Genomic DNA, 14,754 nt, shown 5'->3' with positions numbered 1-14,754 from the left:
CAGGGCCCTAGGCCAGCGCGGCCTATATACTACAGTAGTAGCTACGTAGGGCAACGACGTATACACTGAGTACAATGTCATGTACTAGTACTAGTAGTAGTACTCGTTTGCGAAGGCGCTAGCCGCTAGCGCCAGGCTTCTACTTTCTAGCTAGCTCTAGTCTAGCTCTTTCCTAGCCCTGTACTGTACTGTGTTACGTGTGTAGTTACCATGGTTACGAGTACGACTCGTACAACACACGTCACAACTCTGTCAAACTCCAGTCAAATCCGAGACTTGCGTGTCAAATGCGAGCATATGCAGCTAGCGCTAGCAGCTAGCTACAGTACAATCATGTAGATCTACGTAGGCATGTACATAATCATTGTACTGACAACTATGAATGTCATGCAGACAGTGTAGACTGTCTGTAGTGTACTAGTACTAGTAGTACAGTTATGTACATGTAGTAGGTATCAAGTATGGAATACAAAATCAAGCACAACCACCACTGCCACCACAAAGCAAAACGAGTTACCTCTCCAATTCCCATCGCGACCAGTGTCAGTGGTGACCCCAGTCACCCCACCCCATCATCAAAACTTCAAAAGCGATTTACAATGAATTTTATAATGATATCAGGTGGGTTTAGAATGCACTGCAATGATTTCACAAATTATTTTCGGTGTACATGTACCTCTCTTTTCGGTACTTTCGGTGCATCCCTTTCCTACCTACCTACCTACCCCCCCCCCCCCCCACACACACACACTACTAGTACTACTACTACTAGTAGTCTATTCAACAGCTAGGGAACTGCTTCCCCGCACCTAAAATTTCTGTTCACCTACATTGTATATTTTAACCTGGTCTTTTTTTGCCAGTCATGCCTAAAATAATACTTTTGAGCACCTTTTTCTTTTTGAAATTAGACGGTATTCATTTATCGAACAGAGCATAGCCCAGTAGGCCCTGTATGTACATGTAATGCTGTACAGAGGGTGCCGGCTACTACCATAACAGTACAGTATCAAGCAAAAAGAAGGATCCAGGAGCGGGATTCGAACCCGGAAAACCAGTGGATGGGGGGGGGGGGGGGGAAGATGATGGGCCGTGGGCTCGAGCCATTGCCAGGCAAACACCCTTTGCCCCATTCTTGCCGTAAGTAGTAACCTGAAAACCCAACACACAACTACATGTACAGTGTAGAGACATGTACAGTGAGACCTCGCTTATCCGGATCCCTCACCATCCGGAAGAAAATCGTTGGTTACCAATTTACAGCATTATGCCATGCATACATGTACATGAACATACAGTATGTGTGTTCGATTATCCGGTTCCCTCGCCTATCCGGGTATTTTTGTGGAAAACGGATGCGTGCGGCTATGCGAGGTCTGACTGTACTTCGGTATACACACGTGTCATGTACATGTACTTCGGTATAACATACATTGTACATGTACCATGATCCAAGCTAGGGATACAAAGACCTGTGCTTCACAACTGAGGCGACGTATTATTCAAGGTGAGATGACTGGAAAACGACATGCAAGGTGGTCTGAATTCACATGGTGTCAGAAAATACCGCCCCATACATGTACATGGCAGTTGGGACATGGGGCCGGTGCCACATGAAGCACTGGAGCATAGCATCAAGAGTAAATAAGCTGGGAGCTTATTTACTCTTGAACGTACTAACTTCAGTACTGTTTCGAACAACACTGCACACCGGGCTGCAGCGACCGTCTCATCTTCTGGCACACAGCACACTGGGCGGAACACAGCACTACACCACACCTACAAGATACGCACACACACATACACACACACACACACACGGCATTGTGCGGTGCATGTCCAGTTGTGATCACGTTGAAGCCTCACAATAACTGTACATTTACTGGATGGGCATGGCTCTGAGAGAGTATATTCGCAACCCGGGGAGAATAGTATTCAGGATCTTTCGTACTTCGAAGTAAAAAAAAAACTTGGAAAAGGAAATAATCTTCTTCGCGTCGGTCAACCAAGATAGCTGGGCTTAGTAGAGGCCAAAGGCGAACAACGCGCAGAACGGAGACAACACAGGAACAGGCGAGTAACAACGACAGGCGCATGCTGCACATAGTGAGAACACCGGTACGAGGTATGATGCACATAGCCCGGCAGAGCTTGTACTAACTATTATCCGTGCAGCCAACACAGAAAACACCATAGGAGTACAAGCGGAGCAACAGCACAGACACCAGTGCCTCAAAGGTGAAGGGAACAACCCTGATATTAAAAACAACGATAAGAGAACGAAAAACAACTTTGTAAAATAGGGGTTAGCTGTTACTGCAAAAATACTTCAGTACGAAAGCACTCAGGATATACAGAATCAGATCACCGCTGCGGAGGCACACATACCAGTACCGGATATCAAAAATAACCAAACCGTGTGCTTCGACAGAGCGGTTGCATCCTCATAAGGCACATGGGGTAATGTGCACAATCACCCAGCAGTGGGGCATCAGTCAGTCTTTGGCTTGCCAAAAAGCAGAGGACCAACAACGGGCAGCGCTCTTGCTCTGTGGTCCAATACAGTAGTAGCCAGATAAACAGCAGCAGCAGCAGCAACACACAGCGGTCAGGAGTGTCAGTGTCTTTTAACAAGAAGTCTAAAACATGCAGGGTGGACATTGGTGTGCAAAGAATGTTCTAGCCTGATTCTAGATCCTGATATCGGCTTGTGATCGTACCCATACGGATGCACAGACCGCGGATGTCCTACCAGCCTGGTAACGGTCTTTGAAGCCCCCTCCTCCTCCCCCCCCCCCCCTTATGTATTTCCCCTCTACAGCTGATGAACAATGATGCAAGCTTGGCTGCATTGCAATATACAGGGTGCATTACACATAATTCAACCAAATTTTCTCAAGTTCCATACTGTTTCCATTCAGTGGGATAGTTCATGCATTCACACACTGCGGACACAACTTCAAATTTCCATAAAAACATGGACAATAACGGGCGGTTGGCAGCACTGCAACACACACGCACACACACACACGCACACACACACACGCACACACACACACACATACTGTACTTGCTCACTGCCAAAACTGGTCAGGTGGGTCTCCCCGGGAGACCCGAGAGAGAGACTCAAAAGGAATCTTGGAAAGATGAACCTATTGGCTATTGAACCACCCAACGGCCGACACAACCTGAAATCCCCCCAAAATGGCGAAGAGTTCGATCAAAAATTTGATTTTGCCAAGGCAAGAATACCTGAACACGGCGCACGGTATCTCTGGAGTCCGACATCGTAACGCTTCAGCGATTGTTGCATTGGACAGCTTGGAGTTTTTGTTACAACGTAGACCCTTCGATTGTTGAATTAGCACAAGAAACGATGGAGTCACGATGGTTTTAGTAATCGATCATATACATGATCGTTTGCGGGATATTCGATTGAAATCCGTACTGCGGACAAAACTTCGTTTTTCCGTAAAAATACGGACAAATACGGGTGGTTGGCAACACTGCATGGGAGATGCCGTAAACGCGCGCACACGCCTACTGGGAAAAGGTATCACTTGCACAAACACTATACTGTAGCTCCAGTGCAGCAACTCAACCACTGGACAAGCCAAAAACCCTGCACTGTGTTAGACTATACAACTTACTTTGCCAACATGGACTGGACCTGGACCTTAGCCTTGGCTAACACGGGATCAACTTGTGCCTGCATTGAAATTTCACAAACAACATAATTATGGGAAGGAGAAGATTAAAAAAAAAACCACGCACAATACAGCAGCTGAAAACTATTTGTGAGCTCTAACATCAAGCATGTTTCACAGTAGAATAATAAAAGGTGGAGAAGAGACTGCAGTGCACCATACAAACAATACCGTAAAAGACCGTAAATAAGTACGTATATACTTTCGAATTTAGTGACCACACCCGTACTAACTTTCGGGCGGGTACTGACTTTCGGGCACGAACTAACTTTCGGACCTGATTTGTGTGTAGTGGAGAAGTCATTTTCATGTCGATGTACATGCTACATGCTGCATGTGCGCACCGTACCGGTACTTATTTCGGGCAGTATGTTCATCGGGCTTGACTTGACTTCAACAGACAGAGCCTAAAGAATGAAGGGGGTATTTCTTTCGGGCAGGTACTTATTTACGGACTTTTACGGTTTGTCAGTCACAAACTTACAACACTACAACTACCCCTACATGTCGCACAAACTCCACGTAGGGAGCTTACCTTGTTCTTCTCATAGAGTGGAGGGATGACGAAGAAACCGACAAGGCCTGCAAAACACAACAGGAACACATACAAGAGACAGTTCTAACATACAGTCACCACCAAGCTATCCACCGAAACAAGGGCACGCACAATCTTACAATCGTCAATCTTCTCCAATAAGGAGTGTGTACTTACAGATGGTTGCAGCTGTCAAGGGTGACAACCAGCATGTCATCTGGTACAGGCCCAGCAAGTTGAAGAAAAGCTACACAAAGAAGAAAGAACAACAACAACAACAACAACAACACCAACACCAACACCAACACCAACACCACCACCACCACCAACAACAACAACAACAACAACGAGAGCACACCCTTAGTCACCAATGATTGATACACTTTCCAAACGCCAAAGAGACTTGGAAACTTGAAAAGGCAGTGTCTTCGCAGGAAACATGAATGCCTTCGAACACGCTGCGAACACTCAGCCCATAGATCCAAAGCAATAGATACCTTACTGTAGGGCTCAAACAGTTAGTCCAATTAGCCGGTTAAAGACCGGTTTTGAAAAGATAAAGGTTAACCGTTTGTGTAAAGGTTACGCGGGTACTTTTTCGAGTTTTCGAAGTACGAATTTTTACCGAGTTTTGGCAGTTTTACAACCTATCGTGAATGTACATGTACACATGCATACATGCACACTACATAGTACCATCCATGACAATTTGAATCATTTCATGCCATCTTTAATGCTTCTGGTCTGTGAATAGGCGTGAATGAGCATGCCAACATGTGCTGCATGGATTAGTACTTAGTAGTAAGTCTGTAGAGTACATTTTTGACCAAGTATATTGTACAATACTGTTCAAACTAGCTACGCGCCAGACTGCCGCAGCTTATAGGTTATAACCGATACACCGACCGTTAGCGTAGCAGTTAACCGTTAAGGTAAAAACCGTAGCCGTTTGAGCCCTATACCTTACCATCACAGACGAGCGGACGTCTTCCACAAGAAGGCCACGGCGTAAGTTGTCAAAGTAGTTGAGAGTGGACGTCACAACTAGCTTGCCAGCGGAAGCCAACTACACACAGGCATGGAGCACAAATCAAGCACAACATTCCTATAAATCGAGAGGAAATACTGAAAGTAGCCAACGCCATTAAAGCAAAAGGCAACACACCAGGGCGTAGTATCTAGTTGTCAACATGATCCTAAGATGATCCTATACATCATGTACTTCAGATTCTTCAAAATAATAATAAGAATCTGCAGAGCCCACACACCACCAATCACTACACCAGCTGCAGCAACATGCAGCTACCAAGATGATCGTAAGATGATCCTATACATGTACATATACTTCAGACTCTTCAGTTTTAAAATGAGAATCTGCAGAGCCCACAACCTATAAATCACATCACCAGCTGTAACAGCATCCAGCAGGAGCAGGACCAGCAGCAGCACGCAGACAAGATCGGCATCTTGTCCGCGACGCATCACACGAGACTTGAAAGGCTGAACTGTACGTACCTGATCCTGCTCAACGGGGAATCCGCCGGTGAGGTAAACACTGTAACGGTAGAAGCAAACGATTGCAAAAAAAAGAGCACACGGGAAGTAGAATGGGCGAGAGACTGATGTGGACCTAGATGAGCGAGATCAGGCTATGTTGTTTACGGTCATGGCGACAAGACAACTGTCATACACTCATACCTCGTTTATCCGGGCAGTCCGGGACCTTGCACTGCCCGTAACTTTGAAATGTCCGTAACTCCGAATCATATACATCTTGATGGGGAAAAGGCCATCGATATGGCATATGACGTCAATATTTCTACGAAAAGTGACAAAAGAGTAGTAATATTTCCCCTGAAACTCGCCCAAATAGTGCCCGGTAGACCGAAGTGCCCGTGACTTCGGGGTCCGGATAACCGAGGTATGAGTGTACATGCATAACAGTTTAAAATAGAGTTCAGTGCTTTAAAAGAAAATCCCTCTCCTCCATCTGGATTCTGAAATCTATACAGACTAGCCCCCCCCCCCCCCGACACACACAACACGCGTTAATGGTCAAAATACAAAAGATCACCGATATTTTGGACAATAGTCGGAAAAGCGTGACTGGTGAGCCTTCTGGTAAGAAATGCAAGTTGAAATAACGCAGTTCAATGCCCACTGACACGAAGTGTGCCATACCTTCCCTTCTAACCACAACCAAGCGCATCCAGTGCGCCATGACTTACGCCAATGGGTTGACAAGCTCTCTCTTCTGAAAGGTGAGAACTGTGGCAACGACAACACGGTAGCTGACCGAGACCAGCAGCATACACAGCATCCACAGGCTGATGATGGAGAAGGTGGTGGCGCTACGCAGCAGGAGCAGCAGGCTTGCGGCCACGCACAGCACCACGGCAGAGTACACGGGGTTTCGCCAGAAGATCAGTGATTGGACTGAGGAAGAGACGGACAGAAAACAGCACCACAAGTTGTATGAACAAAAGTGTGCCAAACACGCACACACACCGGTGTGGTCCTCCTTGCACAAACTCTGGCATGGAACAATAATCGTCTACTATTACTATTAACAAGGAGGTATCCGTATTTACGGAAACAATCACACGACCATGGTACACAGGGTATGGCGGGGACTAAGGGAATCGACTGCTGACTTGGAAAATTGAGTCTGCTTCAGAGGAGTATCAACATTAAAAAATGCATTATTATGTAAAACGGCTGCTCATCACTATGTTCACATCCACATGAACTACTTAAAAAAAAAGTACAATGTAGCATCCAGGAGACCACTGACACTATAGGAACTAAGAAACAGCAGCACACTGACTACCAGCTATATACATCTATAGTGCCTACAGTAAACTGAATAACAGTCCCACTACGCATCGAGCACTGGTGCATTGACAAGTTATGTATGCTATCAGCATACTAGTACAGTGTGTCACTCAATGAGATGCAACCGCATGTGAGTCAAGCACACACGGGACGCTGCGCAGCTCCAGACCTGCGAACACTGGGATGTCCATGCATACATGGCCGCGCAAAGCTGACTCACTTGATCGGATTTCTTCGAGCAGCACTGTACTTTTGGTACCGTGCACACTACTACTACTACTACTATGTACAGCTACCCTATCGGGCCACGCCGCTCCCAGAAGCGGGAGACAACGACAAGAAGAGAGAAGAGAAGAGAGAGAAATCGCAAAGTCAACAATATTTGGCATGGCGTTGCAAGTCCTGTGGCCTTGAGAACCGTCTTTCGCAATGCTCGCATTCATGACGGCAGTTGTTCCTGGCTGCACGTGACATCCGTTTCGCACGGTCACAGTGATGACGGCTCAAACCAGAACGAGAGCGGAAAGAGCGGCGACAAACATCACATCGCAAAGAGTCAGATTCATGGCGAATGGATACAGTGGGGACATCCGTGGACACAGGACAGCGATGCACAGCCAGTCCTCCAGCGCTCCTCAACCGTGCACACACACACACACACACACACACACACGCACACACACGCACGCACACACACACATACACACACAGCAAGCAGTAGCCACCCACTCCTACATAGTCAACGACATGGAACGTCAAGCCTGAATCTTGAATACCAACCTTGAGGGTGCATGAGGGGACATGATGATTCTGCTGAGCCACAGCATGGCTGTGCAACAGCTGTGCATGTAGCAAGAAAAAAGCATGAATGCACACACAGACACATGCACACAACTGTACTCTTCGGCAAAAAGCACAAAACAACACAAGTCACATGTGTCCCGCAGACTTGAAGAACCTAGCATCTTCTTCTCATAATAAAACTCTGCATCAATCACCCCTCTTTCCCTGCAAGAGCTTGATGGAAATGCTGCCTTTCGCGAAGTTTCTACCCTGCTGACAAGCTGTCCCTTCACGGTATCTTGAGTGGACCATGCATAAACAAAGTGAAATTCGAAGTCTATGTAGTCAGCGAGGTTGACGTCACACATCTGGATACAAGGCTCAGCAACTCTGGCACAGTGATCAATTGTGTGGTGTGATGCAAGTCACGCGAAACCCTGCATCCAATGGACCCTTCCAAATGCCCAAATGTCCAATTGCATTGAAGACAACATGAACACGCACGCTTCTTCTCCTTGTATCTTTGAAAAATACGGAGAGTGATTCACATCATGGAGCCAGTACGAAATTCCAGCATGTTGGTGCACTAATCCTGATCGGGGGGGGGGGGGGGGCATCTAGGGAGACAACACAGGCGACGGGAACATGAAACATGTGGGCTTTGCTCCAGGGCGTGGGCTTTGCTCCAGGGCGGGCCGTTCAGTGGTCCTCGGGGACAGGGCCGATTTATGCATGCGAATATGGCATCGCTGGTCTAGGCCGTGTTGGGGTCACCAGGTCAAGGCCACGATCGCGACGACGGACTGACATAGAACTTCCAAATCTGGGGTCAAAACGGACATCATTTCAGGCAACTTACTTATGACTTCATATCCTCTCAGATGCTATGACTCCATGATAATGATGAAGAGAATGATATTGACATCAGAGTGCATGTATCATTTGAATGTATTCCTCTTGCTATCCGGAATACTCTCATGGTGTGTTCTCGGAAACAATACAAAAATCAAGTTGAAATTTACGGCAACATGTGTGGCATGGCACCTGGCCATTCATTTTCAGCTCCACGCTGACCTTGAAAAATGGAAAGTTCTCCAACAATCAAACATGGATATAGTGATTCCATGTCACCTACGGCGTGGCCAAAAATACTACTACTACTACCGGCACTACAACTACACCCAATGCCAGAAAATCCCGACAAAATTTAATCATTTGGGGAGGGGAGAAGATGCACTCTGATGCGAAACATGGTCAAAAAAAGTGTGCCAGACCACGTGTAGCACGGCAGTCATCCGTGAATATTGACTAATTTTACGGAACCAATAAATTCTCCTCTCTTTTAGCATTTTTCAAATGTTTCCTGAAATTTTCATTGAAAGCGGAAAGTCTTATGTCCGCATACCGACAAGAATGGAGGTCTTAGAAGCGTTTCAAAAATGAATTCCGAGCCGAGTAAAGCAGGTGATGACCATACACATAGAAATAGTCATAACTGATTGTGCTTCGGAAGTACATTTTCCAACTGCATTTAGAAAATAAATAGTTTGCAGAGAATAAAATAGACTATGGGATGGTTACTAGTATGTGATAATGTTCTTTCACTCGCGGCGATCTCACCTTCACTGACTGCTTCTGTTGTCTCAGTGGGCTTTTCTACAATCTCTTCTACAGGGCTTGTGCTGATCGGTTTTTCAGGTTCTACAGGTTCTGCACTCGAACTCGTATCCTGAATTTCATCTACAATTGTTTCAGTAGAAGGCACCACTTCTTCGACGGGCTCACTTTCTTCCACAGCCTCGGGTACAATTTCCTCAGCTGAAGCCAAGCTGTCATCTGCAATTTCTTCAACCTTAGAGGCTGTAACTTCTTGCTGCTCGGAACTATCCATGACTGCAAAGAAATGAGGTGAAGGGAGAAGAAGAAATTCTGGAAAAAATGCTCTGAATCATGGGAAAGACAAGAACGGTACGGATGTGTGAAGCTGTGCATGTGTGCATGTGGTTGAGGGCAGAGGTCGAGTTGAGCGTGAACCTGTGAACGGTGAGTCGAGTGAGGCAGCTAGCAGCTGGCGACATCCACGTCTCTCATAGATTCTACGTCATCGAAGTCAACAAGTAAACATGTCGACAGGGGATATCCCCGTTGAAAATACTGCCTGAGCTGAGTTCGATTTTTGAAAAGTAGTTTGAGAGCTCTGTGCATGTGTATTACATTGTATTTATGTGTGGGGCAAAAGTAACTTTCCTGTTTGTCAGACAGGCTTTCACTTTGTTGAGTTGCTAGCAAGTGTACTCTTACTGCTTGCGAATAGCAGTGTATATCTATAATGGAAGGACGAATGCAGTGGTTTATTGCGCTCTGTATTTCTGTGATAAGTGTTCAAGTATCTGGCGGCGAACGCCTTCGTGTGCAATGGGATCGAGTGGATACTTCCTTTCCAGATGATTTTGACACTGTTCAACTTCGTGAAGTTGGCAGTTTTCATTGGGAAAAGAAAAGTTTTTTGGTGAGCAACCCGTCACGTCATGTGACTGGATATGTAGCCTATGTGGATGACCCATCGCGTTTTCACTTTGCCCTGCCGTCAGAAGGTATGGCATGCAGAACTCGACCCTGTGACTCAATTTACTATAATACTAATATAAATAATAATTATTATGATTCAAATAGAAGAAATCACATGGAAACGAGTTATGAAGCAACTATCCACGACTGTAACAAGATATTAAGCAGTCAGAAAGTGTGATAATAGGGCACAAAACTGACATGTTACTGAGACATTCGACGACCTGAGACCTAGCTCTCACACACCTCATAACTCGTTTCCATGTGATTTCATCTACTAGTATATTTCATTGGTAGTATTCTGCTAGTGCATGTGTAGCACATGGGATGAAAGCAAACATACATTGTGATGAAATTGGTTTACTTCCTATTGTAGCTCACTTTCCACATGCTCGGATGGGATCGGGTCTTCCGAACGGATTGCCTTCATCAGGGGACTAAGAATTATGACATGAGGTGTGAAACCACGCCTTTATCCCCGCCGCGGAATGCCCGTGGACTTCATTTGGACCCCCCCCCCCCCACGCACACACACACACATCCTCCGACTGGGTGCCTGCAATTTTGGAGCCGACCATTCGTCCCTTGTGTCAACACATACTGAAGTAGTACTGTGTGCGCCGAGCTTGCGCTTTTGCATTCTCATTCCGTGAACGTGTGAATGGTCCCCGAATGCTGTTGAGATGTGTGCAAGTACATGTATGTACTGTTTGGCCAACATCCCTGAATGTGTGCGCATGTGTGTGCTCGTGTACGTGTGATTTATACCGTTGGCTTCTCCCCAGGATGTGGTCATCGAGTGAAAACGTCGTTAACTGCTAAGCAGAATGGCTGTACTTACGCCACAAATGCTGGTTTCTTTGACATGAACACCGGTCAGTGTATGGGAAATCTGGTGATCAACAAGAACGAAATACAGGTATGCAGCTGCCTATGGAGTAGAGGATATAATGCTGCGAGCATAGCACACGGATACACAAACAAGCATACGATAGTACTGCCGGTAACTGGTATGGGATTTGGCAGGACAAAAGTGCTCTTGAGAGTCATTGTACACAGCTGCACCAATAGCCACAGCACTGCTTAGCGAAATCCAGACAGAGTGAGCCGACTAGCACTGGGCACTATGCAGCACCACACTTGCCAAATCTGCCAGCACTGGACTACTGCGCACTGGTGCGGGACCCTACGCACTCATTCATGAAATCAGGTTGCACTGAGCAGGACCGTTACGTGTATAAGGCAGGTGCCGATGCATGTCTTGCTGGTGGGAACAGGCTCAAACATACACTGTATGATGAATACCGATGCAATGCACACAGGAATACAGACTGGACACAGGAATACAGGCTGAACACAGGAATACAGGCTGAACACAGGAATACAGGCTGAACACAGGAATACAGGCTGAACACAGGAATACAGGCTGCACACAGGAATACAGGCTGAACACAGTAAGACACTGCTATGCTTCATAGTCATATAGAGCTAAACTTCAGGATACTGTACTCTGGATAACGCATTTAACATGCTTGTACTATACTGTCATGCGCCGAAGAACGATCAGGCTAGAATTTCATCAGACACAGGACACCCATACGTACGTGGTGGCTCGGTGTGTGTGTGTGTGTGTGTGTGTGTGTGTGTGTGTGTGTGTGTGTGTGTGTGTGTGTGTGTGTACTTGTGCTTGTCAGCTGTCCAGTGATCTTGAACGAGTAACGTTCGGTCTCCTCGGAAATCAGGTTCTCATTGGATACATTCAAGTGTCATCCCTAAAGCGACTGCCCCCGTTTGATGAACTGATCAGTGGTGCTGGGTGGCTAGTGCGTGAGTACGTTGATCTACAAGGCTGGTAACTTACTGTGTTTTTCAGGCACAGTGTATGTGTCTACATGTACGTGTACTGCACCATGTTATTGATGTAAACACACGGCATGCGTCATTATCAACCTGTAGTGGCTGCCACATTCGTCACTATCACCCTGGACAACTGTTTGCAGCTTTGCAGAGCTTTTAAAATGCTTGCCCCACCCTTGGCGATGTAGCTCGCACGGAACTCACGTCCGGCAGGTGGCCCGGTTGCCGTTTCACTGCTCCCCTCACTTGCTCCTTCTAGCTTTTTCTCACAAAGAGTACATGTACATAGGAACAGGGGTGTGTGTGCCATTCCGATATTTTCAGTCCATCTTCTATTGAACGTGCGTGCTTGCAATAGAGTCTATACTAGTAGAGTGAAACCTGTCTAAGGCGCCCTCGCAGGACTTTAAAACTGTGGTCGCTGTATGCAGGTGGTCACCTTGTCCAGCGTCATTTGCCTGGAGGTAACACCCATTGGTCCTAGTTGTAGTGGTCATCTGAGGCAGATGGTTGCCTTATCAGAGTGGTTGCCTTATCAGAGTGGTTGCCTGATCAGAGTGGTTGCCTGATCAGAGTGGTTGCCTGATCAGAGTGGTTGCCTTATCAGAGTGGTTGCCTGATGAGAGTGGTTGCCTTATCAGAGTGGTTGCCTGATGAGAGTGGTTGCCTGATGAGAGTGGTTGCCTTGACAGGTTTTACCGTACTGTACTGGCATGTGATTTTCTATGTTCTCAGAGGAAGACGTGATCTAGTATATTCACAGTTGCTGTACTAGTATATGGATTGTTATCTTGACCGATTGGTTCTCCTTGTACTGAAGTAGTTGTGTACACTATAATACTCTTACTCAGCTCAGCCTATGTCGTTCCGTTCTTTTGTACTTCACACAAACTCCAGATCCAAGTCGATAGTCAATGTCAGCCGAGTCACGGAGCACATTGAGGACGGTTTTGTGACTGAGAAAGCGCCGCGTACTGGTCTGGGCGTGCTCGCGTCGGGTCAACTTGTTGTTCTACAGGTAAGTTTACCTAATGTACTGAAGTCTTCCTTCTACAATACAGTAGTGCCACAGTTTGCCCCTTCGCTCGACGTGTTCATTCAGCCATTGTCAGATGAAGAACACTTCGCCTTCATCACTCGTGTGTGTCTGAACGATTATGAGGAGCCGAGTGCCCATGTTGTGCTTGATGTGGGTCACTGATTATGCGGTCAACCCTTTTGCTTCCCTTCATGTTTCTTGGTATTTTGTCTCTGAACAGGTGGATGGTATTGAAGACGAGAAAAAGGGAGTTGACCTGTATGAGTTTGCAGAATGCTTCACATCACTAAACGCGACGCAGGCAATGGTGAGTTTGGCGGGCTCTCGCTTTTAAAAGTGTCTCTACCCACTCTTTACTTCAGCATTGATCAATACACCCGTGCCGTGGACAATATCGGTACTTCAACGAGTAGGTCTTATCAGAGTATGGCTTTTGTGAGTTCCACTATATAACGTTATCTCCATTGAGCCATGTATTGAAGACGCATGACATCACCTCATGCTTGGCGTCTGTCTTCACTCTTCCGGTCCTCTTTTACCCGGTTCTCTTGCCAACCGGTGCACCATGGGCTCGCGCAGATTGACAGTAAACACTTGGAGAGCAGTGCAACGTGTTTTTTGGCTATCTGGTTCCTCACGTATCTGGGTATCTTCACGATGGAGAACAAACTTGTCCAGTAAAAAGCAACGTCTGACTGTAGAGTACAATATACGTAGTGGTAGCAACTTCGGCGATAGTTATGACTGGTTGCTCCCAACACTTGAGCTCACTGGCGAGGGGTGAATTTCCCGAAATACTGTGTATCAAGCAGGTAGTCGTACTTTCTTGCAGGTTGGAAGGAATCATTGCTACATTGGTGGTGTGAAATATTTCCTAATTGCCGAATCCGCTAGTACTAGTTCAAGGCCATGCTGTCTCCTCTCACGGAGACGGTATTTTCAACAGAAATATGCGTTCTTTTTTAACTTTCTTTTCCCATCTCTGACTGGCGTGTTTGTGGATTCTTGTTGTCGTTGCTAGAACTTGGACGGCGGTGGTAGCAGTGTAAGCTGGTCGGCCAGTGATGGCATCATAGACTATCCAACATGCAGTGATACTCCTGTGAAGTGCGAACGAGCCGTCACCTCCATTGTTTGCATCAAGTAGACATGTAGATGGCAGGCTGCTTGAAGTCGATCACGCCGTGAACTGATTGCTAGTACTTGAAGTACACCATCGGAGTCTGAAATCTGAAAATGAACGATTATCCCTTGCCCTGAGGATTACAGAGCCAGTTTCCAAACTGTGCTCCTTTCTGCTGCTGCTGCTTTGTTTGTCAAGCGCACTACTTACTGTCTTACGTTATCATTATAATCATACCCATGCTGGTCATGGACGTTATTCTAAACTTATTTCAAAAGTGACTTTTCAACAGCTACAAAATTGTATT

General features: G+C 46.4%; 2 protein-coding genes across 2 annotated transcripts; one reads left to right on the top strand and one right to left on the bottom strand.

Moving 5' to 3' along the window:
* Nucleotides 1–1,838: 1,838 nt before the first annotated feature.
* On the bottom strand, nt 1,839–9,831 carry LOC135830899 (uncharacterized). Its single transcript, XM_065343117.1, has 9 exons — nt 9,481–9,831; nt 7,858–7,917; nt 6,471–6,678; nt 5,758–5,797; nt 5,210–5,308; nt 4,420–4,489; nt 4,243–4,289; nt 3,651–3,709; nt 1,839–2,549 (listed from the first exon to the last, which is right to left on the bottom strand). Exons 1-9 carry the CDS (start codon nt 9,749–9,751, stop codon nt 2,492–2,494), a joined length of 912 nt encoding a protein of 303 aa, XP_065199189.1. The 5' UTR covers nt 9,752–9,831; the 3' UTR covers nt 1,839–2,491.
* A 231-nt stretch (nt 9,832–10,062) lies between these two features.
* On the top strand, nt 10,063–14,747 carry LOC135830900 (N-acetylglucosamine-1-phosphodiester alpha-N-acetylglucosaminidase-like). Its single transcript, XM_065343118.1, has 6 exons — nt 10,063–10,454; nt 11,214–11,347; nt 12,123–12,259; nt 13,183–13,303; nt 13,545–13,631; nt 14,346–14,747. The coding sequence occupies exons 1-6, from the start codon at nt 10,190–10,192 to the stop codon at nt 14,469–14,471; spliced, it is 870 nt and encodes a 289-aa protein (XP_065199190.1). The 5' UTR covers nt 10,063–10,189; the 3' UTR covers nt 14,472–14,747.
* The last annotated feature ends 7 nt before the right edge of the window (nt 14,748–14,754 follow it).

Source organism: Sycon ciliatum, chromosome 1 (assembly GCF_964019385.1).
Source record: "Sycon ciliatum chromosome 1, ocSycCili1.1, whole genome shotgun sequence".
NCBI lineage: Eukaryota > Metazoa > Porifera > Calcarea > Leucosolenida > Sycettidae > Sycon > Sycon ciliatum.
Note: the sequence above shows the minus strand (reverse complement) of the source record. Positions and strands in the feature narration are given on the sequence as shown.

Coding starts and splice junctions, on each gene's coding strand:
- LOC135830900 (XM_065343118.1), top strand. CDS start 10,190: ATGGAAGGACGAATGCAGTGGTTTATTGCGCTCTGTATTTCTGTGATA. Junction 11,348..12,122: donor TCAACAAGAACGAAATACAG/GTATGCAGCTGC, acceptor TGTGCTTGTCAG/CTGTCCAGTGATCTTGAACG. Junction 13,632..14,345: donor TAAACGCGACGCAGGCAATG/GTGAGTTTGGCG, acceptor TGTCGTTGCTAG/AACTTGGACGGCGGTGGTAG.
- LOC135830899 (XM_065343117.1), bottom strand. CDS start 9,751: ATGGATAGTTCCGAGCAGCAAGAAGTTACAGCCTCTAAGGTTGAAGAA. Junction 3,710..4,242: donor CACTCTATGAGAAGAACAAG/GTAAGCTCCCTA, acceptor ATTTCAATGCAG/GCACAAGTTGATCCCGTGTT. Junction 2,550..3,650: donor GTCCAGTCCATGTTGGCAAA/GTAAGTTGTATA, acceptor ATTGGACCACAG/AGCAAGAGCGCTGCCCGTTG.